Source organism: Bacillus rossius, chromosome 7, assembly GCF_032445375.1.
Source record: "Bacillus rossius redtenbacheri isolate Brsri chromosome 7, Brsri_v3, whole genome shotgun sequence".
NCBI classification, from domain to species: Eukaryota; Metazoa; Arthropoda; class Insecta; order Phasmatodea; family Bacillidae; genus Bacillus; species Bacillus rossius.
Genome location: NC_086335.1, coordinates 56984074 through 57009610, shown reverse-complemented (window position 1 = coordinate 57009610; position 25537 = coordinate 56984074). Strand labels below are relative to the sequence as shown.

The following is a 25537-nucleotide window of genomic DNA, read 5'->3' as shown; positions in this document are numbered from 1 at the left end:
CCGGAAGCGAATTCTAGCGGCGGGTGCGGAAACTACGTGCGATTCGCGTCCAGAAATGTAGTTGAAAATACAATTTTCCTGTATTTATCACGCTCGTAATTATTTAAAAGAATTCTATGTTAAATTTCGTGTCCGAGTTTCGTATCATGAGTGTATTCGCAACATGAGGACACGTGGATTTGTTCGTTACCGAGGATAGATGTTACACATCTATGGCGAGTACTAAATAACTCGCTCATGTTTTTTTTTTCCCTCGTGTTACTTCTCGCTGTTACTGGTAAAAGTGTTGCTAATCTCCATTATGTCCGGCAAGCTGTGGTTCTTATTGCTTTCACAGTTCCGTTCGTGAGCCTGCACATGAGCCAAGATGAGAGTTATTTCATCACAGAAGCAATATTACGACACAACCGCGACCAAACTAATTCGTTGTAAAAAAAAAACAGGGGGAGATGTGTTTAAAAACGAAGGGTTTTATGTCACACATGTAGGATGGCTTAAGGTGGTAATATCATACATTTTTAAACCGTACATATTTGAGTTTTGCTCATGATAATAAATAATTTTTAATATAACTATGTTAAGTTGTTTAGAAATGAATTATTCAACTTAATAAGTTTTCATTTAATTATATTGAGAAAGTTTTCAATTAAACGCTTATAGACTGCCTTTAAAACACTTTATTTTTGGGATATCATACGTAAATAAATTAGATTTTGTCTTTACAAAAAAAATTAACATTGAGAGATTTTTAGGGTTTAGGGAAAATATAATTTTTATCTACTAATAAATTATATCATCAAAATGGTTAAACAACAGCACACGATTTCGTGCTCTTGGTTCATGCTATATTGAAATATAAATTCACCTAATGGTTCTCAAAATCATTCAATAACATTCACTGAAGTGATAAAAGCATTTAAAAACTATGGAACATAGTTATATATTTGGTTCAATACAATATACAATATTGTAGATGCACAAACATTTAGAAACTACCCGTTTCACGTAAGATACGCAGAATTATATAATTTCTGAACTACACGATATCCTACTTTGTGCTCGTGAGTAATCGTGATTAATGGCAAAAAAAAGGGGGGGGGGGGGGGTGAACCCATGATCATCTTCAAATGAGTGGAATGTCGTGTTGAAAAAAAAAAAAAGAAATCGTACACGACTTGATGTAAGTTTTTGGACATACGCCATTGCTAAGAACTTTTTCTGTTGAAGAAAAACTAATAAATAAAATAAATAAATAAAAATAAAAATAAAAATACTCAAAAAAAGATACAAAAAACACACAAAATTAAGCAAACAATTGCTGTTGTCAACAAGGATATGAACACCACAAAATATTCCGAAACAGGAATATGGTCAGCAAACAAAGAAAAAACAAAGAAAAATGTACTAAGAGAACGAAAAAATCCCCACAAATGATGACAACACAAAAATATTGAAACCCAAAATAATTCAGCACAACAGTTGAAGCGAGACAAAAAACATGACAAAACGAAAAAACAAACAAATACAATAGTTTTACCTAAACAGAAACAAGCGACGTTTCGGGAACTGCTATCTGCTCCCGTCCTCAGGCAGAGACGCACATGGTACGGAAACACAGTATTTTTATTTTTATTTTTATTTTTATTTATTTATTTTATTTATTTATTTTATTTATTAGTTTTTCTTCAACAGAAAAAGTTCTTAGCAATGGCGTATGTCCAAAAACTTACATCAAGTCATGCACTCCCATTGCACAAATCTTTTAAAGATAACGAAATCGTACACGTTTTGAAGTTCAGTAACATTGAAGTTTTGTGTCACTGCCGCTGTCATCCAGGGCCAGTAGTTTGGCCTTAATGAAGCCGTCCGTCAGTCTTCAAACCTTGGAAAACTAAATAAATCGTTCGACCGACTTACGAAATCACGTCCTCCTTGTACTAATTTCCACTTGATTGCAGTGTAAAAAAAAGAGTCTGATTAAACTTTAACATAAATTTGTTGTAATTATCATTGAGGGTCGAAGCATAATCGCATTATGATACGGAAGAGTTCTAATTTGTAATAAATATGTAAATACCTACGAAAATACTGGTATGGCCTACTCTAACGCCCGGAAACTAAGGGCCCGGCAAATAATTTTGTCGGGTCCCTTAGGTACGTCTTTTCAAACGCCACAGTTTGTATAGATGTGTATGTATAGGCTGTAAAAGTTACCAGCCATGACTGAAAACACGGTCTGCGTGTATTTCAATAACTTGTAAGGTTTACAGTAACTGCTGTTAGCAATAGATATACAGGTAATTTTCGTCCCAAGTGGCAGGGCGAACTCGCACGTTACAGCGTGCAGAGCTCCGAGTGTCGACGCGACTTAAGAGTTCACTCCAGTGTTTCAGGGGCACTACGCAACCCGCGTTAACATCATAAGGTTCAATGCTGTTTTCATTTTGCTTATAACTAATTAACTAATATACATTTCGAAATGATGCTTGCTTGATATGTAAGACAACGATGCTCTTATCAAAGCCCCTTTCTTCAAAAACGTGCATAAATTATGGTTCAAACCTAGACAATACACTTATTCATATTAGTAAAGATTAGTATAAAACCATAATTTATGCACGTTTTTGAAGAAAGTGGCTTTGATAAGAGCATCGTTGTCTTACATATAAAGCAAGCATCATTTCGAAATCTATATTAGTTAATTAGTTATAAGCAAAATGAAAATAGCATTGAATCTTATGAGGTTAACGCAGGTTGCGTAGTGCCCCTGAAACACTGGAGTGGCCTCTTAAGGGTGTTCCAGTGGTCCAAAAAACGTCCCCACTTCCGAATGACTTCAAACTAATAAATCACTCTAAATAGCATAAAAACTGATCACTAAACACCCTAAGAGCACTGTATATGATTCTGGGTCTCGCCGCTGAGCGCTCAGTCGCCTGAGGGCCTTCGAAGGTGGAGGTTGTGTCGCTCGGCTCCTGAACAGCGGGAGGTCGACGCGCGTAAGAATGTCGCCCCTGTCGCTCCAAGCGGGGGTTTAGCTAACTGTTTGTAGGCTGGCAGCAGGTAGGATGGGATATCACAACCAGAACTCACTCCTCGCCGGGTCGTATTCGCCTGATGTCCGCCAGGTTGTTTTGTGCCAGCACGGAGCGTAGCTTCGCGTGTTCATGCTAAGCGACGGCGTACTTTCACAGCGAATAATATGGCTGCCATTTAATATCCTTTCTCGATTATCTTTCCTGTTGCTTCATACACATGCCGATACTTATATATATATATATATATATATATATATATATATATATATATATATCACATGTACTCAGCCATACGCATAAAAATAACTTATATAGGTGTAAACTCTCTTAGCTTTTTGTCTGTATTCAACGTTAAAGTATATCGATATGTTTCTAGATTGAACAATGATTGCTGAAACAAATTTTATAGTTCTCAAATATTTTGGTTTAAGGTATTGCATTTTATAACTCAAAGACACAATGCATATGCAGTGCATATTTCTTTTAAATGACATGTTGTAAAATATTTATCCATAAGTATTCTAACCAAATACGAAAAAATTAGTAAATAGTGTAAATACACATTGTAAGTAAAAATGTAAAGCAAATATTAATTAACATGACCTTGATTGACATAATCAGCAAATTTTCTGTATAACATAAAACATATTAGTATACCTTAAAAAACTAAACGACCTGCTGGGTTTTGCAATGTTACATTTCGTCAATAAAACAAGACTCATACTTCATTTATATTTTTATTTAATAAAAACTTATTTAGTCATAGTTATTGAAACCTTTTGCTATACTAAAAACCCACACCTACATTTACTTAAATCATATGTGCAGTTAATTAAGAATAAAATAAATACTATAAACTTTGAATACATTTCAATCTCCCGATCAACTCAATACCTAAAATAACTCCAAACACAAAAAAATATAATACGATCATAAATAAGCTTCTTATGAAATTAAAATTTAAGAAATTATAATGTATACTTAAAATTAAAGAAAGCAATTTTTGAAAGCAAAATTAATGAATAATCTTTAACCTCTGAAGAATCACACGAAAGCAGATACAGGCCACCATTACATGACGCTGTTTACAAGGTCATAAATCTAATTGTTCATGACATGTTCCTGCTAGAATTTTAAAGGTAGATAAAAGTTAATTTCTGCCGAAACGTTCTAACCCGGAGACAAGGTCCCGAGATAACTTCATGAGGGCAGTACCAAAGGAATAGGACACAAGGGTCCAAGTAGTGACGACTGAAAGAGAAATTGTGTACAGCCCCACTGTGGGCTAGATGTAGGTGATTATATATTTATGAAAATAAAAACTAATGAGTCCAGAGTGTGGGAATGCAAATATACATTTAAAACTACACATTGTCTAAGGATATACCAATAGACACAACTAAATACACGCAATGAAAACATGGGAAAGTTTTTTCAGATTCGGTATCCTTAGCTTTTTTTCTCCAGCCAAAAATTCCTTTTGATCCTTGCTTTCTTGCTTTTTTTTTTTTTTTTGTGAGAGCGGCTCGGAGGTGGTTTAGACCTTGGCATGGTGGCGCACGGAAGAATATTTTCAACGACTAACAAATGCACTTCACGAAAGAAAACACAAAATGCGCGCGAAAGTAGTGTTTGACGAACGCGCGGGAGCTCCCGGACGTAGTTCCAAGCAATGACACCTCGAGCGCCAGCGGAAGTACACGCGAAGACGAGGGTCGCGCAGGAACGAAACACGAAAGTCGGTTACTCGCGCAAGAGCGACACACGTCTCCATGTATTCATACACCACAGCTGTATTTTTCATCGTATATATACAAATCATGTATCAGCGTAAAGTGAACAGACACGGCTATATCCTCTGGTAATATGATTCCATAATACCCCTATTATAATTTCATTTTCTAAGTAAACTGCAACCATATTATTTTCTGTTCAAATGACCATAATTCTTAATAGAATAGAAAAAAATAATCTTCTGGCTCTAACGAAATTAAATTTTCAGGGGATAATATTGGAAACTTTTACAATAAATATATCTTTAAACATTACTAAAAAGAAATATAAGTATATCGATATGTATGAATGTATTTAGGACATTAAAATTTAAATTAAAAAATGTAATAAAAGTAGTTTTGGTTTCGAAATGTTATTAAACATGCACTTAACACATACTTGTTACATATATATGACTAATATCTCACATAACATTGCCTTTAATGACATGTCCGACTCCCTTGAACACCCTTACAAACCGCTCAAGATTTACAAAAAAAAATTAAAGTTTGATCAGGAATATCATTTAACAGCCACTGCACTCGCCCGTACAAGTTTCATTTCGTGGATTCGTCTTTAACGTGTTGTTTTTTTTTGTTAACAGTGTGAAGAGAAAAAAAAATCCGAGAACGTGTGTTTTCGAGGGATATTTTGTGCTACTAAAAATATTCTAAATAACGGTATTTGTTAAGTGATACAGGATAGAGTGTAAAATAACAGGGTTGCCACTTTTCAAGTCCCATAGAGGCGCGTAAGTTTGATGAATTATGATTAGAGATAGGTACGGAAATTTCGCGTATTCATAAAGTCGCGAGTTAAAAGGCAAACCTTCACACTTTAGCACTGTGTTCGTGATTGGACCGCAGTTAATTCGGACACGCCCCTCTACGACCTTGAGCCAACGATGCCCAGCTCGGAGACAAGCAAGCGAATCAGGTACCTAGTGTCAATTATCAAGGATAAAAGTCTTCTCGTTAAGAAGAAAAAAAAAAACCAACGGGAAAGCAAACGTGGGTTGAGCGCACACCTACGACTTTGAATTCTATCCGGAGGCCAGAAGAGTTCGCGAAATTCCCGGGGTCCTAATTATGATAAGTAAGAGACCCGTGAATTTCGCGGATTCATTTCGTGTTATGCTAAAATACAAATAATTATACCTAGAGACATGCAAAATTCGCGGATTCATTTCGCGATAGGCTAGCATCAAAACAACTATACCTTCGTACCGCTTGTGTGATTGGCCCACATTTTATCCGGGGACCTGTGAGCCAATGGGAAACACTAAACCAAGAAAGTGCCGAATTACGGACAGCCTACTTGAGACGTCTCACTCGTCAGTAGCCAATGAACAGGTGTCATTTCCACGAGTATTTAAAGGACTGTGGAGTCTATCCTAGAGGTCAATGAATCCGCGAATTTTGCAGGTCTCTAATTATACCTTATTGCCGCTTCTGTAAATTGTTTTCTGTTAATCTGGAGGACTGAGGGCCAATTAGAGACCCCTCCACTCATAGAAATGTCGAATCACAGGGCCACCCCAGTCGAGACGACTCACAAGTCAACAGCCAATAATGAACAGTTGGTATTTGCCCGAGTGTGTAGAGGATATTGGAGTCCATCCGGAGGCCAGAAGAGTTCGCGAAATTCCCGGGGTCCTAATTATGATAAGGAATTAGGAGAAAATTTAAACATTGTTCATGTTTCGGCTGGAGGAAAAGGGGGGGGGGGGAATCCGCTATGGAACACGCCAGCGGGTGTTACACATCAGGAAACGCACGCCCCCGTGGCAGAGAGAGAGAGAGAGAGAGAGAGAGAGAGGTGGTGACGTCGGCGGACGAAACTCGGGCGAGGCGAGGTCAGCTCCGGGGTCGCGGCGACCTGCCCGAAGAGCGACCTTGACTCGCCGGCCTCGTCCCCCCCCCCCCCCGCCCTGTCCCCCCCGTGCGGCCGGCAAGACCACCGGTGCGCAGTCACCACCCTCACTTTCCCAAAACAACCATTTCATCATTTCTTTGATTTTACTGGGGTTCCCCCAGTTTGTGAACGTGTGACAATTTTTTTATTTCTTTCTAAAAACCATGTCATAAAGTTTTTCACATTCAATTTAAGAATAATGCTGGTTACAAAAAACATCCAAGGATATTCGTGAAATTTTACAAAATGCTCAGTTTTACTTGATTTTAACACGTAACTCAAAAATCAGAAAAATAAAAAAATATATATTTGCTTTCACGACAGATTCCTTTGGAAACCATTTGCAAAGAAATAGTTTGCAATACTACAATAAAGATATTGTAACTTTGTACACTATATGACTATGGTATTTTTTTGCATATATGAAATACTTTTTCGAAATAATACTGAGTAGTTCTTACGAAAGTTGGCGCATAATTTTATATTATAATTGATGATTCATTCAAGCATAATTTTAGAAACCATGGAAAAGATAATAGAATATATAGTGTTTTGAATTTATTTTGTTTTATTATGCCTATTAATATGCGCAATTAATACTGGAAAGCTATTCAGGTAACACTTTACAAATAACTTTAACTATTGGAGTTATTCGGGGACAACACATAATTGCGCGGGTAAGAATACGAACTCAGCGAACACAATTTTGTAATGCAAATTTACAAATATCTGAATATGATATATGAACATCTCAGTTCCAATTACAAAAAAAAATAATTACAGTATGCATGAGACAGAGTGCGCGACCAAGGAACTTATCTACGTCCATATTTTCAACCCGTGATTTGAATCCAGAAACGCTGTGGTCGCTCAAAAAGATAAATTCAATCAATGTGTAAATATTTATGGATGCCGTACATGCAATGCGAATGTAATGCTCAGAACAATTTTTTATTTAGCTATTTGTATACTGTATATTTTTGTATATACCGGATGTTCAAAATGACACGATATTTTGCTGTCGCTTCGCGACCTTCGCGTCGCGTCCGTCGTGCTGATGCGATCCCAACACAATTAAACAACGCAGACATAATTGGTGGGGCCACGAATGCAACCAAGTTATTACCACGCGATCATTAAAAAAAAAAAAAGAAACACGTGATGTCGGGTTTTCAAGGCGAACTTACTGTGACATATCAGAGTCATCGTGGTAATGAATAGCTTCCCACGTCACGTGCCGTGAGGGGGGGGGGGGGGGGGAGGGACATTCCCAGACTGTCGTCGTAACACGTTCTTTCTGACCTTCCAAAGAAAAAAGGTGTTATGAGAAGGAAAAGTGTGTTGTTGGAAGACTAGCTGTGTGTAAGATAGTAAAATAATTAATGATAATTAATTGTCTTTCATTAGGTGCTGAGGTTACGGCTCGTTGCATCTCTTACAACTAAACACTATGCAAGTAACATAGCGAACATAAATTCTTACAGGATTATAACTATGAAAACAACTACAATATTGAGGATTTTTATCGTAATGGAAAAAAAAAGTTATATTTAAGTTAACAAACACCGCATTTGAATTAATTTTTTTTACTTAGTAAACAACAGGCAATTTTTTTTGGACATACGCCATTGCAGTTTTCCACTGTTTTCAATGGAAAAATTACGAAAAAAAAAAAAACTATGTAGATAAAAAAATCTCAGAATACAGGACTAAATCAGCTGATGTCGGACAAACAGTACCAACAATGAAACTCAACAAGTATTATGGCCAACACGACGACAAGCTGACAATGATACGCACGTGAGTTATAATATGATTTTTTTCCACCTGGAAAGGCTTGAATTTCGAAGAAATTTTATCTTTTAAAAGGTTATTAGTTTGACAATCTTAAAAGCTAAGCACTCATTAACAATTAACTATATTTTCATATCTTCAAAATGTATCAAACGTTATTGAGTTACCGTACGTTGTCTCGATAATTTTTTTGTTTCAAAATCAAAAATTTAAATGTGTTCAGACGCAAGTAAAAACGTAATATCGAAATAGCTAAGAAAAAAAAATTGGTTTTCTGTAAAGTCGGTTTACGGACGATAGTTTAACGTGACGTCATAACAAAACATTGATGAAATGATTGCATACTTTTATGAATAAAATTGAATCATTTTTATTGAATTATCACTATTTTGTATGGATACAAAGAAGGAGTGAAATGTAATGTACAATTTAATTGATAAATTTACTTTTATTTGCACTCATTAATTCAAATATGTTTATTACTTTAACGAAGAGATTATTTTAACTATAACTTTTATACATGTTTGCTATTTAACTTCTTCCAATCTGTGTTATTCTGTTAAGGATAGGACGATGATAGGAAAAGTAGGAAACTAATGGGAGTGTTTCATGTTTAATGTGCCTCGAAAAAGGAAAATGGATGGTTGTTCCAATCGAGTGGAAGAGAGATAGATGCGGCGCAAGCGTACAACGAGTGCAACGGGACACAGCGTAACGGGACAATGTGCGTAACGGGACATTTTTTCGTGCGTGCAGCCGGCGTTCATCGATTTAGTAGACGTTGTCACGTCAAAAAATAAAATAAAAACCTTTTAAAATACAGGCAATGGCTTTCAGACATTTTAAAGGTTATAATTTCATCCGTCCGCTTGTCGAAATTTAAAGCTTGTTAAGATCCCGACGGAACGGACGGATAAAATTTTCCGTGCCATCTGATTGGCCGACGGACACGTGATTAACGGATTGGACGAGTGACGGACTGTCGCGACGGATAATTGCAAGTCCAGCTTCACCCTGACCCTTATTTCGAAACCGTTTTGCAATCCGAGAGTTACGAACCTTTGCCAAGAAGCGACGACGGCCTCTGCATGAGCGGAGTTGTTCTTCGAGCCAAGGCCGCAGTCTTTGCCAAGTGCCGCTAAATTGACCTTGCTCGTTTACATTTTCGTAATTTTCGTCATCCCGTTTCCCTCGAGTCGCGTTCCAGCAAGTCCCAAAAAAAGAATGCTGGTTCCTGCTGCAGTATCCAAAGTTATAAAAACTTGGTCCGAAACTAACGAGATCAGCTTACGGCTGTTCAAGAGACTAAAACATTTCGTAAATACTGCAGTTTTAAAGTTCTGTCTCTATTAGAATTTATTTACATTTAACAAAGAACTTTGAGTCTTATAAAGCGCTGTTAGGGTGTCCGGCGATCAGTTTTCATACTATTGTGAGTGATGTATCAGTTTGAAGTCATTCTGAAGTAGGGACGATTTTTGGACCTCTTGAACAGCCTTAAGGATCTTTTCTGCGAAACCAACAGAATGAAAAAAAAAAAGTAACCAACATATTGTATGGGTGTCTTTTTATATTCCATTGTCCAAATCCAAGAGTAAAATTGTATCAGAATATAAATGTGAGTTTTGGTTTTTGCATGAGTCGTTTTTTTTTCCACCGAAATATTATATTATTGGATTGGTTATACTCCTAAATTTGAGAACGCCAATTCGATAACCAGGTGTTATGGAAACAACCTTAAGGTAGGTCCCGTCTTCTCAAGAGAGAGATCTTGTTTATAAATGTCTGGCATGAAAAAGTACATTCCTGCAAAACTGAACACTTAAAAATAATTGCTAAATGTTTGTTTTGAGCCAATTAGATTTAAAAATACGTACTTAAACTACTTAACCTAATATGACGCCAGTGTGAACAGGCGTTAAGTCACACGATGTTTACATTAAATTTGGGGGAATTGTGAACAGAAATAGTTATTGGAGAAATATCTATATCGCAGTTTATTTTAAGTCCAGGACGCCCTTGAAACATATGTGCGTTACTTCTACTTCAATGATTGGACGTTCGTTAGGCTGACAAACGTCCCTGCAGGCCTCGACGTGGTTCGCAGTACACAAGTTAGGGCGCGGTTACGCGGAACTCTAGTTGAACTTTTGCGTGCGGTTGCACGCAGTCTGAACGTATTTCGTTCGAGGCCATTTCTCATCCAACGTAAACAGGTTGGTCAAGTAGTTCAGAACTGCATCTCTTTACATAAGCCTCTGATTGACTGTTGGGCGTTGAGAGTATAAAGAGTCCTTTGCGGGGGGAAAAAATCCCGGAAGATGGACAATATTAGGCTACTGGCAGAATTTCGTGCAGTAGTTTACCGACTGCAACAAAAAAAAAATATCAAAAGGTGAAAATATTTTATTGTTTTTAAAGTTGGTGCTGACGGTAATCATCTAAAAGAGGAACATTTGCTCGGATAAATAGGATCTACAACACATTCATTAGATGACAGTAGACGGATCGGTTTTGGAGTTGAACACGCTTTATACCGACTGCCGGTGTAACCGTACACTTGCGCGTTTGTAAACATGTTTACTTGGAGCTGGTCGCCTTCTTGTGTGATGTTGTCTCTCTCGTGCGCTAGCCGATGGACCGTTCCCTGAGGACGTCGTCTGGCCTGGAAGACTTAACGGTGGGGTCGCCTATGACTAGAGACCCGAAAATTTCGCGGATTCGTCAGGGTAGAATTAAAAGTCATAGGTGTGCTCAACCCATGTTTACTTTCCCATTGGCTGGTTTCTAAGCGAGAACATTTTTTTTCGTCCTTGTTAATTGGCACTACCTGATTCGCTTGCATCTCTCCTAGCTGGGCATCGTTGGCTCACGATCTTAGAGTGGCGTGTCCAAATAACTGCCGTCCGATCATGAACACAGAGCGAGATTTTGAAGGTTTTGCATTCTAACTTGCGACTAAATGATGCGCGAAATTTCCGTATCCCTACCTATGACTGTCAGAAGTTGATTCGGAGATAGCGCCGATGAAATCACCAGATCAAAAGCCCGAGTCACATGACTTTACTCGAATCTGACAATCCTGAAAAAACACTTACCAGTTCTTGCCCATTTCCCCGAATTGTCACTCGTAAAGCATGTCACATGGTTAGGGGATTGCTTGAAGAGATAAAAAACACCGCAGAATCGTCTTTTTTTCGTGAGTGGTGGAGTCTTTTTCAAGGACACCAATAATTACAATATTTCAATGCGGGAGCATACGCGTCCTCGATTGTCCTGGCCAAATAAGGCAAATTATGATCTTGCAGACGACCGGCCAATCTCAATGAATAAACCTCTCGTGTGAGCATACCTCGTTGCAGTATTTGAGCGATCATAAAAAAATACGTGTCCCTAATGGTTAGAAGAGCCACGCCATTTCTGTGATTCGTTCGCCAGCAAAGTGGACTTAAAACACGCGTACAGATGCTTTGAGTCGATGAATGGACTACAGCTCTATCATCACGCCCTGGAACAAAATGAGCGGTGAGAAATAGACTGATACGATCATTTGCAACCCATTCCAAAAGATGACAGTCTCTGACCTCAGTCTCAGTGTCAGAGTGCACACGGATTTTGACTAAGTACTTAAACAACAGCCGAGTCTACCTGGAGCTAAATTAATAAATGAAATAAACGTAGCTCTAATCCTCTAATGATAAAAGACCCGGAAACTTAGCAGAATCATTTGGTCGCAAAATTAGACTGCAAAAATGTATGTATATATATATTATTTTTTCAATTGTTGTTGATTGTTACTTGATTCTTTCATCGCTTCTTTCTTTGACTGTAAGTTGATCAACTAGGTTACGAAATAAACTAATTGGTGATAGAAAATCAATATTGGAAGTGTGTGGGTAATAAGGAGTGGGGAAGGGGAAACTTCCGAGGTGAAAAAAAATTTTCAAACAAGGAGCAAGAAAAACTAAATCTCACAAACATAATTTTTTAGCCACTGAAGTTGGTGTTCTTTCTTTTGTTAATTATATTTTACGTCACCAAAGACCCTCCTTCCCCATGAAAGAGATGTTTCATTTTGAAAAAATTCCCTCACCCATGCTCTATTTTGTCGACTGTCCGAAAGATGTCCTCCCCATTTTTTTTTTTTAAATCGGTTTTGAGCTGGATATCCTCTCGATGTCAGGGGATTAACACAGGCTTTGGGAAGGGATGGGGGGGGGGGGTGATTTACACCTCCCCCCCCCCCCCTAGGTACCTGACGCCCACGAGAAGTTTTTTTTTTTTGCAAGCACAGCTGACGGAACAGCAGTGGCAGAAGGATACTCAGATGGTGTCGGGGGGACGCACCACAACGCCGAACGTACAATAACGCTGAATACCATAACGCCGAATGTCAAAATTGACCACAACGCCGACAGCTTCAAAAATTGCTGTGTACCACAACGCCGAATTACCACAACGCCGAAATACGTTAACGCCGAAAAATGTCATTGCAGGACTGCCACAAAGGTTACGTTAGGTAAGGTTAGCACACAAATTCATTCAGTTGTTTTTAATTTTGCTCCTGTGGCCACCCCTTCCCCGCAAAATCATTTTTCGGCGTTGTGGTAATTCGGCGTTGTGGTACACAGCAGTTTTCTAGCGGTCGGCGTTGTGGTCAATTTTGACATTCGGCGTTATTGCACGTTCGGCGTTGTGGTATTTTGGCGTTGTGGTATTTCGGCGTTGTGGTAACGACCCGATGGTAGGCACCGCTATCGGCGGGTCGCGATGCGCAGACGGCAAGCCGTCGCCGGCGAGGCTAGAAAGTCGCCCCGGCTATCTGGGTCGGGCGGCCGGGCCTTCGGTCGGTTTTTGGTTGTTTGCGCCGCTAGGCGAACGGCGGCCGAAACGGGCCGCTCCGCGTTATCTCTTGTTTTCGCCCCGCGGGCGGGCCAGCTTTCTCCTCCAGCGCCCCTGGCGGCAGCGCGCGGCGTTTCCTGCGCGACGTGTCACAGTCGGGCATTCACGTAAATCCTGGCGGGGAAGGGGGGGGGGGAAGATCTAATAGGCCCCTCACTTTGGGGGGGGGGGGGGGGGAGGCATCTTGCGCTTGCGAAATTACCATCATACGGATTTATCCTTTGTTTTCCCCCTGGCATCAATTATATCCACTGTAAAATAAGGTTAATAATTATGTTACAAACGACCCAGTACTTAATGCTAACTGCTGGGCTCATTATTTTTCCAGTGTTTTTTGTAACCCCAACACACAAAAATTATCCACCAGTTTTTATGTAGCCTATACAAATTAGTCTATTCTTATTGCCATTACCACAGTGTCTGGTTATAATTTTAGAAAAAAAAATTACATATGTACACAAAACAGGAAAATTTAGCGGATTCATTTCGCTGTTGGTAAAAAAAAATTCAAATATTTATTTATACCTTACCGCTGCCTCTCCTATTGGCTCACAACTCAATCGGAGGACTGCTTGCCAATGAGAAGCAACTCAACCGAAGCTGAAGTTGAACAACAACAGCCCGTGGAGCGGGTGACATCTGGCCGAGTATACGTACAACTAACTGTCGGCGTCGGGCGTCTTTCTTTCTTTCCTTTACAGAATTCACTGATCCACCTCGTGGAAACGTCACAAACACACTATGTACGGAAAAATATGGTACTGAAAAGATCATTTAAATGAAATAAAATACCGTGCATCACATTCACATGATTAGTATCCTAGCCAGAAAAGTGAAAATAAAAAAAACGTTAAAAGGCTTTTATAAATAAAAACAATTAAATATAATTAATTGCAAGAACGTTAAAAGTAATAAAATACAAGTACGTGAAACTAGGTCACTATGACCTTGAGGCTATATAATCAGTTGATCCACCTAATGACAAAACATATGTATACTCTTTAAAAGGCTGGGAGGGCAGGATCTTGCTACGTAACTGCTTCATTATGTAGTCAGTTGGGAGTTTAAAATGTCTTCTTTTTTTTCGTTGTGCTCATTAGTTAACGCTGTGTCTTGTCCTCTGCAGGTCTGTGCTACGCCGAGTTCGCTGCACGCGTGCCCAAGGCGGGCTCTGCCTACGTCTACAGCTACGTGTGCGTGGGGGAGTTCGTGGCGTTCGTCATCGGCTGGAACCTCATCCTGGAGTACGTCATCGGTGGGTTTCCAGTAGAGCGCTCTGCGACCCGCGCATTTTTCTGTGCACCCAAAAAATTTCGGCACTTCTCGAGAGCAGTGCCAGCTGGTGGCCCTTTACCCCCTAACCCCCCCCCCCCCCCCCCCCCCAAGACTGTCGCTCTCAAAGCGTCGATCGAACTGACCGTCACATCGAGTTGTTCACAAACCCTGCCGACGGAACGGAACGCAGACTGCCATCAAGTATCTGGGACAAGTTACGTGGCACAGGCCATGGGCGTCGAAAGTATATATATTTTTGGGGGGGACTTCAATTGATTTAGTTGTTGAGCAATATCCATCCCCTGGGAAAAAAAAAAAAAAAGCGGGGGGTCTCCCCCGGGAAAATTTGGTGTTTGAAGGTGCAAAAATGTGGTTTTTAGGCATTTTTCTTTCCTCAATATTCTAATTATAGTTGGTTGCAATATATAATTTATTTTTTTCTAAAAAATATTTTCAGAGAACAAATTTGTAAAAACACAGTTAACATATCTGTATTCGGTATCGGACCTGATTTAGATTTTACACGAAGATGGAATTAAAAAGTGCTCAACATTACCACGATTGGACTAAATGCACTATGCGCAACATATGGGTTATATCACAGAAATCATATTTTTAAAATAACTACGAAACTAAACATTTTATTGGAGGGGACGATATTGAAGACTTTTATTATTGGGGGGACGTGTCCCCCCCGGTTGCGACGCCCATGTACAGGCTGTGTGTGTGTGTGTGTTTCAGCAGCCACCAAAAATTCAGAGACTGAATCGTCGGTACGAGGGAGAGAAGTGCGGTGGATATTTGGATGTACCTACACAGGGGCGGGCTCCAGGAATCATTTTTGGGTAGACCCCGACTGTACGCTTACGAATCCGGTACTAGCCTGGGCAGCTAGTAGAGGTTGGGTAGACCTCCGCCGTACCACGGGTTCACTGGGTGTTTAGAGGGGTCCCAGTGTGATGTGGGAGATCGGGGATAGGCGCCAGCAGTTGTGACAAAGTCTACACGGCTAAGGACACAGCCAACTGTCTGGTCAGCTGAGTGAGGCAGGGGGCTGAGGTGTTGACTGTGCTGGGTTGTTCTAGTCTGGTAGAGCTGAGGCTCTAACATAGAGACCGGAAAAATTCGCGGATTGAATGACCTCTACGATAGCCTCCAAAATCCTGTGTTTGCTCTGGCGAATGCCACCTGTTCATTGGCTGCTGGCTTGTGAGTCGTCTCGGCTGAGTAGCTTATGATTCGATACTTATATTATTGAGAGTCTCTTATTGGCCCACGGTCCTCCAGATTAAAAGTGAACCAATGGCAGAAGCAGCACAAAGGCATAATTAGTTGAATGTTAGCATATCACGATATGAATCCGCGAATTTTTCCGGTCTCTACTCTAACACATTCCTGATCCATGATCCAACCGGGGGGGGGGGGGGGTGTAATCCCTTGACAGCTCTGTCGTAATATTGCTTGCCATGGAATGTAAAAAAAAAATATCTTTAAGCCGACTCCCAATCCACCCTTAAAGGGCGCAATCTTGGGAGGAATGGTGGAGGATGCCGACCAAAAGGTTGGAACACAGCTGTACACGTACGAAAGATAATCGAAAATTTCTACAGTTTGACTTTATTTTGTTGTATCATGCTTGTTGTGTACGATGCAAATGTACAATGGTTGGAGAGAAAAAAAAATGGAAAATTGTTTGTCTGTAAAGTCGGTTTACGGACCATAGTTTAACGTGACAACGTCATAACAAAACATTGATGAAATGATTGCATACTTTTATGAATAAAATTGAATCATTTTGGAAAAATGGAAAAAATGGAAAAATAACAAAAAAAAAATTAATAATTTAATAGTTTAGTTAAAGTACTAAATTTAAAAGCTACTTTTGAAAAGCCCGCCTTAACCTATTTAATATAATAGTAGATTCATAGGCCAATCGAGTGGAAGAGAGATAGATGCGGCGCAAGCGTATACAATGAACGTAACGGGACACCGCGTAACGGGACAATGTGCGTAACGAGACACTTTGTCGTGCTTGCAGCCGGCGTTCATCGATTTATTAGACGTTGTCACGTCAAAAAAAAATCAGTAAATTTCACGTGGATGTTAATTTGTGTTCCGTTGACGGACAAAATGGAGCGAGAGGGTTGTCCGTATGTCCGGCAGGCACGGCGAGCGTGGCGCGCGGACTCAGCAACTACGTGGACAGCCTCACGGACAAGGTGATGCACGACCGCCTCATCGAGGTCATGCCCATCCGCATCAAGTTCCTGTCCGAGTACCCGGACTTCCTGGCCTTCGGCATCGTCATGCTGCTCACAGGTACCTCTGCGCGGAACAGAACTCGCTCGCTGCTCACCGGGAGAAATGTTTGTTCGTCCCAACAAAATATTTGTTTGTTTATGGCGAAAAAAAAAATATATATATATTGTTAATTCAAACAAATATTTTGTGGCAGGAACAACGATTCCGTTGACCCCACAAAATGATTTCGTCAACTCAAATGTATATTTGTTTAGGTGTAACAAATTATTTTTGGTTTCTTACCGAGTTTGGTTAAACTAGCAAAACATTTTGTTCCACCTAGTAAATATTTGTTTCGCCATATATAAACAAATATTTGTTTGATTAAAACAAACCTTTTTTCTCTGTGTGAGCCCTGCCGAGCTGGTGTGTCCCCACGGGCGGTTTGTGCCACGCGCCCATGCACAAGGGCAGTGGTGGGCGCAGGCTTCAGTCTAACGTGCGCATCAATGACCAGTCACCATCTTGGAATTCATTGTCCGAATTTCCCTTTAACCCCTGTGAAAGTTACCCAACATTTCTTGACTCTACACAACAATTTCCTCAGAGAAGGATCGGGGCCATCTTCCTTAAAGTGAGATCTGTATCCTTAAAAAAAAAAAAAAAAAAAAAAAAAAAAAAAAAAAAAAGAGAGAGATAGATTTAAGTATTTACATTTCCTTTTATTATTATTGCTATTTTAAGTTTCCCGACTGCGCACGGGTTCGATTCCCGGACGGGTTTTCCACGCGTGGCAAATTTCCTTCCTGATGCGCCCAGAGGACGGTTTCGTGTCCGTCCGTTCGCCTCTGTGCTGCGGAAGGAAACAGTCCCGCCTGATCATCTCTCCGTGGTGGTGGCCATGGAGAGCCAAAACTATAGCCTCCGGCGTAACCCCCCCAAACCTCATCCTCATAACTTTTGAGTTTTACGAACACAAATTTTGAAGCCGAGACCTCGCGTCTCTTTGGCTCTAGCAAATATTGAAACAGGGACAATGTGGAGGAACTGGTGAGAAATACACTATGGTTTTTTTTTTTTTTTTTGCATATATGAAACACGTTTTTCGAGATAATACTGAGTATTTCTTACGAAAATCGGCGCGTAATTTTATATTTTAATCGGTGTTTCATTCAAGTATAATTTTATTTAAACGATGGAAAAGGTATTCGAATATTCAATCATTTTAATTTATATCATTATCTCATGTTTATTATGTGCGCAGTTAATACTGGAAAGCTATTCAGGGAACTGTTTAAAAATAACTATAACTATTGAAGCTAAGATGTTACACATCAAACGACAGTTTCAGCATAATTATTAAAAATGCGTAACATAACTTTACTATCCAAGTATTTTCGTAAATGTAAGTTTTATCATCTAAATTTACATCGAGTTTACTTGATTTCAAACATGATCTCCCAAGAATACCCTTGGGTTTGTTAACAAAACCTTCTAATCGTGTTGCGTCTACAATTGCATGTTTACCTTGTTTACTACGTAAAAAAGGAGGGGGGGAGGGGATTTCAAATGCGGTGTAGTTGCTAGAAACATCTGACTGGGAATTTAGCTCTACTCTTCGTTCATTTGCAGGTGCTTTCTTCGTTGAAAAGTGTCCAAATTTACTGTGTGCGAAACAATGGAACTTAATCAACTTGTGTTCTTTATAAATGCCATTTATTATATGCCCACAGGCCTGTTGGCGATTGGAGTGAAAGAGTCCACTATACTCAACAACCTGTTCACCATATTCAACATTCTGGTGATAATAACGGTCATTGTGGCAGGCTCCATTAAAGGTGAGTTGAGATTTCACGTAATTGAACTCTTTTTGGGGAACTACTGGCATGGCTGCGTTCACGTGTTTCCACAACGTACTCATCGTGTACTGATTTATTCTTGTTTGAAACAATACGTCAATCGTTTCACTTTCTAATAGAAACTTTCCAAATGAAAGTTTTAAAACAATTAAATTCAAATATATATTTATGTATCTATTATAGCTGTGACAATTTTTTTATGAGCACGGTACACCCACACTAGGTAGTTGTAAATTTACTCTGACAAATATTGTGCACTTTTACAATTACGTAAGTACTCTATCGAATCCATTTTTAATTTTGTTTAACTGTCTAAATATTTACGAAAACTATTGTTAAAATGATTTTTTGTTTACTCAACCATTACTGCAAGTGGTGGAAATAACAAGTTTTGAAAGTAACAAATAATCATTACTTTTTAATAGATATACTATCATACCCGGTATAACTTATTGTATTAATCCTAAACTTCATACAAAATTTTGGCTGAAACATTTTTTTATGAAACTAATTATTACCGTAAAAGCATGGGTTGAAATTTTAAAAAAAAGTTCAAAACTTTCTTAGTCTTAAAAACGTTTTAATTTCTTTTAAACCATCTTAATATCTTAAACCTTGGTGTAAAGAAAAAATTTATACGACCACATTATTAGTGCAAGGGATGAATAATTGTGTTTTATGGTCAAAAAAATAAATAATTACCTTATTTGACTAATAGTATGAAAATCTTTCTAAGCTAGTCAGTGCTGCGTTGTAAACTATTCAATGCTGGATACATTTTGAGTTAAAAATATTAATATTTTTTTAAATGAGCAAATATTTAATCTATCATTTTCTAATATTGGAGTACATAGATATGTTATGTAACTTAAGTTCCATAAGTTTATAAAAGTTTCCAAAATATTTCCAGGATAAATACGTTCTTCAAAATATACCTACGTTTGTAGGCTGTGCCAAAGGGATTTTTTTTGTACGCATTTGTGTATTCCTTCAACCCGCAATGTCCTAGAGAATACCACGGTCCTTAACTTTTTAAAATTAAACGTCACGTGAATGTAAATTTCATTTTTCAGTGGGTAAATATTATTTAAGTTTAGTTCTGTAAGGTTTACTGTCCGTTTCTGTTTTACTTTCCGTCAGGCAGCACGACACGACGTACTGAGAATAATAGAATCTATTCCTCGCGGGTCGTCGTGGCGCGTGTTTTCGTCGTGCTGACGTCACGATGACCTTGTATTTCATTGGCTGCTGGGCGCGTCGGGGCCCGTCGCGGCATTGCGACTCCAGCTTTAGGTTGTTTAGGCTGCCTGTAAATTACGCGCAGTTCGCTGATTTCCAAAGAAAAAGAAGAGGTTTGTTTTACTCGAAGTCTCTTTTCGACCTTTTATAGCTCGGGGATGGGGGGGGGGAGGCGTCCTTGCGCGTTTTACTCGCCGGAAGCAGTATGGCGGACGGCCGTTCTACTCAGGTCAAGGCCTTGATGCCTCTCCTCTCGAGGGAAGATTTGCGAGGGCAAGTCTCTGCTGGTCTACCTTTCTTTGTGTTGTTCGTAAAATTCAGTGTATTGCGATTTTTTTTAGGAAAATAAATAACTTATTGTATCACGTTACAAAAACTATAAGGATGTTGGCATATTTATACCTCATGATATTTTTTTAATATAGTATCTTTGTATAAAACATGTTTTTTACTTCATTGCTAAAGATTATGCGGAGCATATTCGTATTTGACGATCTTAACGTTGAAAACACACACACACAACGTGGTTTTGATTAAGCCGTCATCATTTGCGGCACGAAATTTTAGGTGTTGCCTGAGCAGTTTCACCTTCAGAGGAATCGCAATTGTAATTTTTCAAGAAGTCTTTTCTTGTGCCATGTAATAGAGTTGCCGACTCTTTTTTGACCTACGTAAGTTCATTTTGCTCCCAGACTACTAGAGAGCAAAAAAAGAGACAAGGCTAGGAGCGCTAGGTTGCGGCGAGGAGTCGTCCTTGCCTGGTGGTTGGTGATTGGAGACTGAGTGCGGGAACACCACATAACTTAGAAAGTCACAACTTAGAACTGTCATAACTTATAAAACTTGGAAAAATCCACGTAACTTAAAAACACACAACTTAGAAAGATCATAACTTAGAAACACACAACTTAGAAACACACAACGCATTACCACACAACTTAGAAACGTCATAACGTAGAAAGTCACAACTTAGAACTATCACAACTTAAAAACACACAACTTAGAACTGTCATAACTTAGAAACACGTAACTTAGAAACACGCAACGCAGAACCACACAACTTAGAAACGTCATAACGTAGAATGGCATAACCTAGAACTGTCATAACTTAGAAAATTCTAAGTTGTGTGTTTCTAAGTTATGACAGCACCCCACTGAGAGCGCGCGTGCTGTCCCCAGCGGACCTGAAGAACTGGAGGGTGGAGCCGGCGGACGTGCCGGCGGAGGTGCGCAACGTGGGCGCCGGGGGGTTCATGCCCTTCGGCGTGGCGGGCGTCATGGCCGGCGCCGCCAAGTGCTTCTACGGCTTCGTGGGCTTCGACTGCGTGGCCACCACCGGTGAGCGCTGGTTCTCCCCCTCCCCTCCCTTCCTTGCCTTCCTCCGCCCGACACCCGCCCGCCTCCGCCCGACACCCGCCCGCCTCCACCCGACACCGGTCCCCGCCCAACACTCACCCCCACCCGACACCCGCCCCCGCCCGACACTCGTCCCCACCCGACAACCACCCCCGCCCGACACTCGCCCCCGCCCGACACCCGCCCACGCCCGCCTCCGCCCGACACCCGCCCACTTCCGCCCGACACCGGTCCCCGCCCAACACTCACCCCCACCCGACACCCACCCCCGCCCGACACTCGTCCCCACCCGACAACCGCCCCCGCCCAACACTCGTCCCCACCCGACAACCGCCCCCGCCCAACACTCGCCCCCGCCCAACACTCGCCCCCACCCGACACCCACCCCCACCCGACACACGCCCTCGCCCTCCTGCGCCCGACACCCACCTATTTAATACATATTTAAATTTTTTGTGTCTTCCTTAGTTCTTTTCATAAATGTTCAGGTTATTAAACTTCTTTGAAACTTTATAACTTTCAGCATTAGATAGATTTAAAAAAACTTTTTATAATATGCCCTTAATATATTATACTTTAGGTAGCTCATGTGTATCTTTTATGCTAATTTTTTTGTTATTGTTGATATGTGTATTGATATGTTAATTCAGTCTTTTTATTTAAATGTATTTGTGACTTTTTTTTGTATTTATAGGCTATAACAATCTTTTTTTAGGTGTATTTTGCATGTACCTAGTTAGTAAATATGTATGTTGTTAAGTGTAAGACTTCGCCACTTAAAATAAGGCAGTAAATAAATTAATTAATGTCGATTGTTGATGATTGTTGATAATGGATAGTAAGTAATTGATTATAATATTAATGATGCCAAACGTATTGCAAATTCGTACAACACGTACGAAAGACTTTTTTTTCCAGTTAATACTTCGTCTTTCTTACGAAAAATTGGCGCATGATTAAATATTTCAGTAGATTTTCCATTCAAGCATCGATTTTTTATGAGCCATCGAAACGATAACCGAATATTTAGCAGTGTGACTATATTTTGTTGTGTCATGATTATTGTGTGCGCAGCTAAAACTGGAAAGCTATTCAGGGAACAATTTACAAATTACTTTTACTGCTGGAGGTACTAGGACAACACAAAGCTTTTTGTAGTTCTTTAAATTATTCTTGCAATATGGAATTTGGATTTAATACAATTTCTTGGACAAATGACGTTGCAGTTCTGCAGTTTGTCGTGCGGAAAAAATTCATGAATGCAAAATAAGCATTAAAAATTAAAACATAAACCCACAGAGAACAAGCCTATAAATCAAGCTGATATGAAAACAGATAAACCAAACGATTAACCTAAACATGTATGTTATGGACAACACAACTACGACAGCACAGGCGAACACATTCAAACATAAATACTTTTCACAATAATAACAATGCCAAACTGCAATGGCGCATTTCCAATAAATTGCATTAAATCGTTCAGACCCGGAAAGTTCTCCGATTTATTTGATCACAAGGTGAAATGCAAAACATTTACAAATTACACGGATGTTCGTTTTTTTAGTCCAAAAATATGTAAATTCTACGTGACGTACTGCAGGAGTTTTGCCTGAACCCAGCTAGCTGCATGTCTGTTGCAGGCGAAGAAGCTAAGAATCCTCAGAGGTCCATCCCTATAGCGATCGTGGTGTCCCTGGTTATAATCTTCGCGGCCTACTTCGGGATATCCACAGTGCTGACGTTGATGTGGCCATACTACGATCAGGTCAGTTTTTTTTTTTTTGGCCTAGAAGGGTTGTAATCATTTTTTTGTGCTTTTTATGTTATCAACGTCTTGATATGAAGCTAGTTGGCGCTGTATTTAAGACGTTGGATTTGCGTTCCAGAGGACGCAGATTCGAATCCTCGTCAGGCCTCCCTTAAGGTCTGTTTTCCATGGTTTCCCAAATTGCTAGGATGTGCCTTTGACATAGCTTATTGCCATAGCTCATCCTTTCCCAATATCCATGCTCTGTATAAATGCGTGTTACCGTATTCAACATTTACACTCTGTACACTGAAGTTGAAAAATTTATATATCCGTGATACGCGAAGTTTAACAAATCTGGTCGACATCATACTTTAGGCCCATGGAATAAATAAAATGTCTTATATTTTTTTATATTAGAGTAAATTATTTTTAGAGCCAGTGATTTTTCGCGAAACAACCTCTTCGCTTACTGTACTACAGTAATAAGGTATTTCTGCGTCCGTGATTTTTGCTTTATGCTTGGTGGCCGTTTGCAAGAGAAGTCATTGCTCTATTTTGGCAAGGCAATTTATAACGCGTTTGCTTTCGCACAGAATAATAATTAGGAGCTGTGATCTTTCGCGAAGATATTTCGAGAGAATCTGTGTGTCAAAACACTATATATCATCGCCTATGTTTCGTGATTGGTTGAGATTCTTTCATACACATGTCTGCTCTCAGCACATGAATCACAGAACTTCTGATGAAAAATTGGCTCTGTCGTGCGATCACGCGTGTTCCTTGCGCCGAGCCGAGCGGAATGTGACCGTCGCACATAGGGGTATTGGACTAATCTAGCGGGACAAAATTATTTATCGCTCTTAAACATTTGGAAAATAATCTGTAATTCATAAAAACTTGCCTGCAAAAGTATCTTCACTTCTGATTTCCAGCAATGCAATGTAGCAAAGAGCAAAAGCGAAAACAAATAGCGAAAGAAAATGAAAGTTCTTGTAAGTAAAATTTATATTGGTTAATAATTAAAGTGGACAACTATAGCCTATACGTATCTGCTAACTAAATTAAAATAACAAAATATAATTATAATTTAAAACTAAAAATATAAATATTAAATGGAAAAAGTCTTAACTTTCATCACATATCAAGATTTCCAATGTTTCCTTCATAAAATAATTTCCTTTTTTTCTTGATCATTGCTCGCCTTGATGCAAGCAGGGGATCAGATGTTAACAACTACATATTTAAAATATCTGTATTACTGTCTGCTCTATTAAATTTCCTTGTGAAATTTAGCCTGTATGAACGAAAATGCTTTTTTTTTTTTTTTTTGGCTTCTACTGCCTCTTCAGACAATTATTGTCCTATAGGCAAAAGGGGCATTATCTATTATTATAGAACCATGTATCAATAGTTTATGCATGGTAGGCGTCATGTTATACAATTCAACATAAAGTTCTGCAGTCTCTCTAGTAAATTTCTGTCGGTCATCGCTGCTCGTTCGTCCGCAGGACCCTGACGCGCCGCTGCCCTACGTCTTCATGAAGGTGGGCTGGCCCGTCATCAAGTGGATAGTCACCGTGGGGGCGGTGTTCGCGCTCTGCACCAGGTGAGACACGGGGGCATGCCTGTGAGCTGGGAGCTGGGAGGAGGGGGGGAGTGTCGACGGCGGCTGTCCCTCTGTCCCGCAGCCTGCTGGGCGCCATGTTCCCCCTGCCGCGGGTGCTGTACGCCATGGCCACGGACGGCATCCTGTTCCGGTTCCTGGCCGACGTGAGCCCGCGCACGCAGACGCCCATCCTGGCCACCTTCGTGTCGGGCACCTTGGCCGGTGAGCGCGAACCACAGGCATGATGCTTCGGTCACTGGGCCGCAGCTTATACATGGAGCCCTCGGAGCAAACGGGAAAAGAACCCCTCAATAAAAAAAAAATTGGTTGTCTTTAAAGTCGGTTTACGGACGATAGTTTAACGTGACAACGTCACAAAAAAAACATTGATGAAATGATTGCATACTTTCATGAATAAAATTTAATCATTTTTATTTTAATAATAAAAGAATAAATACTTGAAAATTATACTAGTGTTCAGATTTTCAAAATGCAATAATAATGATCCTTTATTGCCGAAGTTGTTGTTGTTGTAATAAGCAATGAAAACCACATTAACTTTTCACTTCACTTTATAAACAGTCGAGTGGAAGAGAGATAGATGCGGCACAAGCGTACAATGAGCGTAACGGGACACTTTTTCGTGCGTGCAGCAGGCGTTCATCGATTTATTAGACGTTGTCACGTCAAAAAAATACCGAATCAAAAGCAACCAAGTCAACAACAGGTGTCATTTCCCCGAGTCTATCTTAGATGTAATTGTAACAGCGAATTTTTTTTTTTCAAG

At 39.8% G+C, this 25537-nt stretch overlaps 1 protein-coding gene across 1 annotated transcript in view; it reads left to right on the top strand.

Moving 5' to 3' along the window:
• LOC134534107 (cationic amino acid transporter 2-like) overlaps nucleotides 1-25537 on the top strand; it is an 81439-nt gene that overhangs the window by 39876 nt on the left and 16026 nt on the right. Inside the window, exons 3-9 of the mRNA XM_063372163.1 lie at nucleotides 14548-14676; nucleotides 16860-17015; nucleotides 18671-18775; nucleotides 21215-21373; nucleotides 23035-23159; nucleotides 24653-24750; nucleotides 24833-24972. Coding sequence (XP_063228233.1) covers nucleotides 14548-14676; nucleotides 16860-17015; nucleotides 18671-18775; nucleotides 21215-21373; nucleotides 23035-23159; nucleotides 24653-24750; nucleotides 24833-24972 — 912 coding nt within the window. The remainder of the gene's footprint in view (nucleotides 1-14547; nucleotides 14677-16859; nucleotides 17016-18670; nucleotides 18776-21214; nucleotides 21374-23034; nucleotides 23160-24652; nucleotides 24751-24832; nucleotides 24973-25537) is intronic.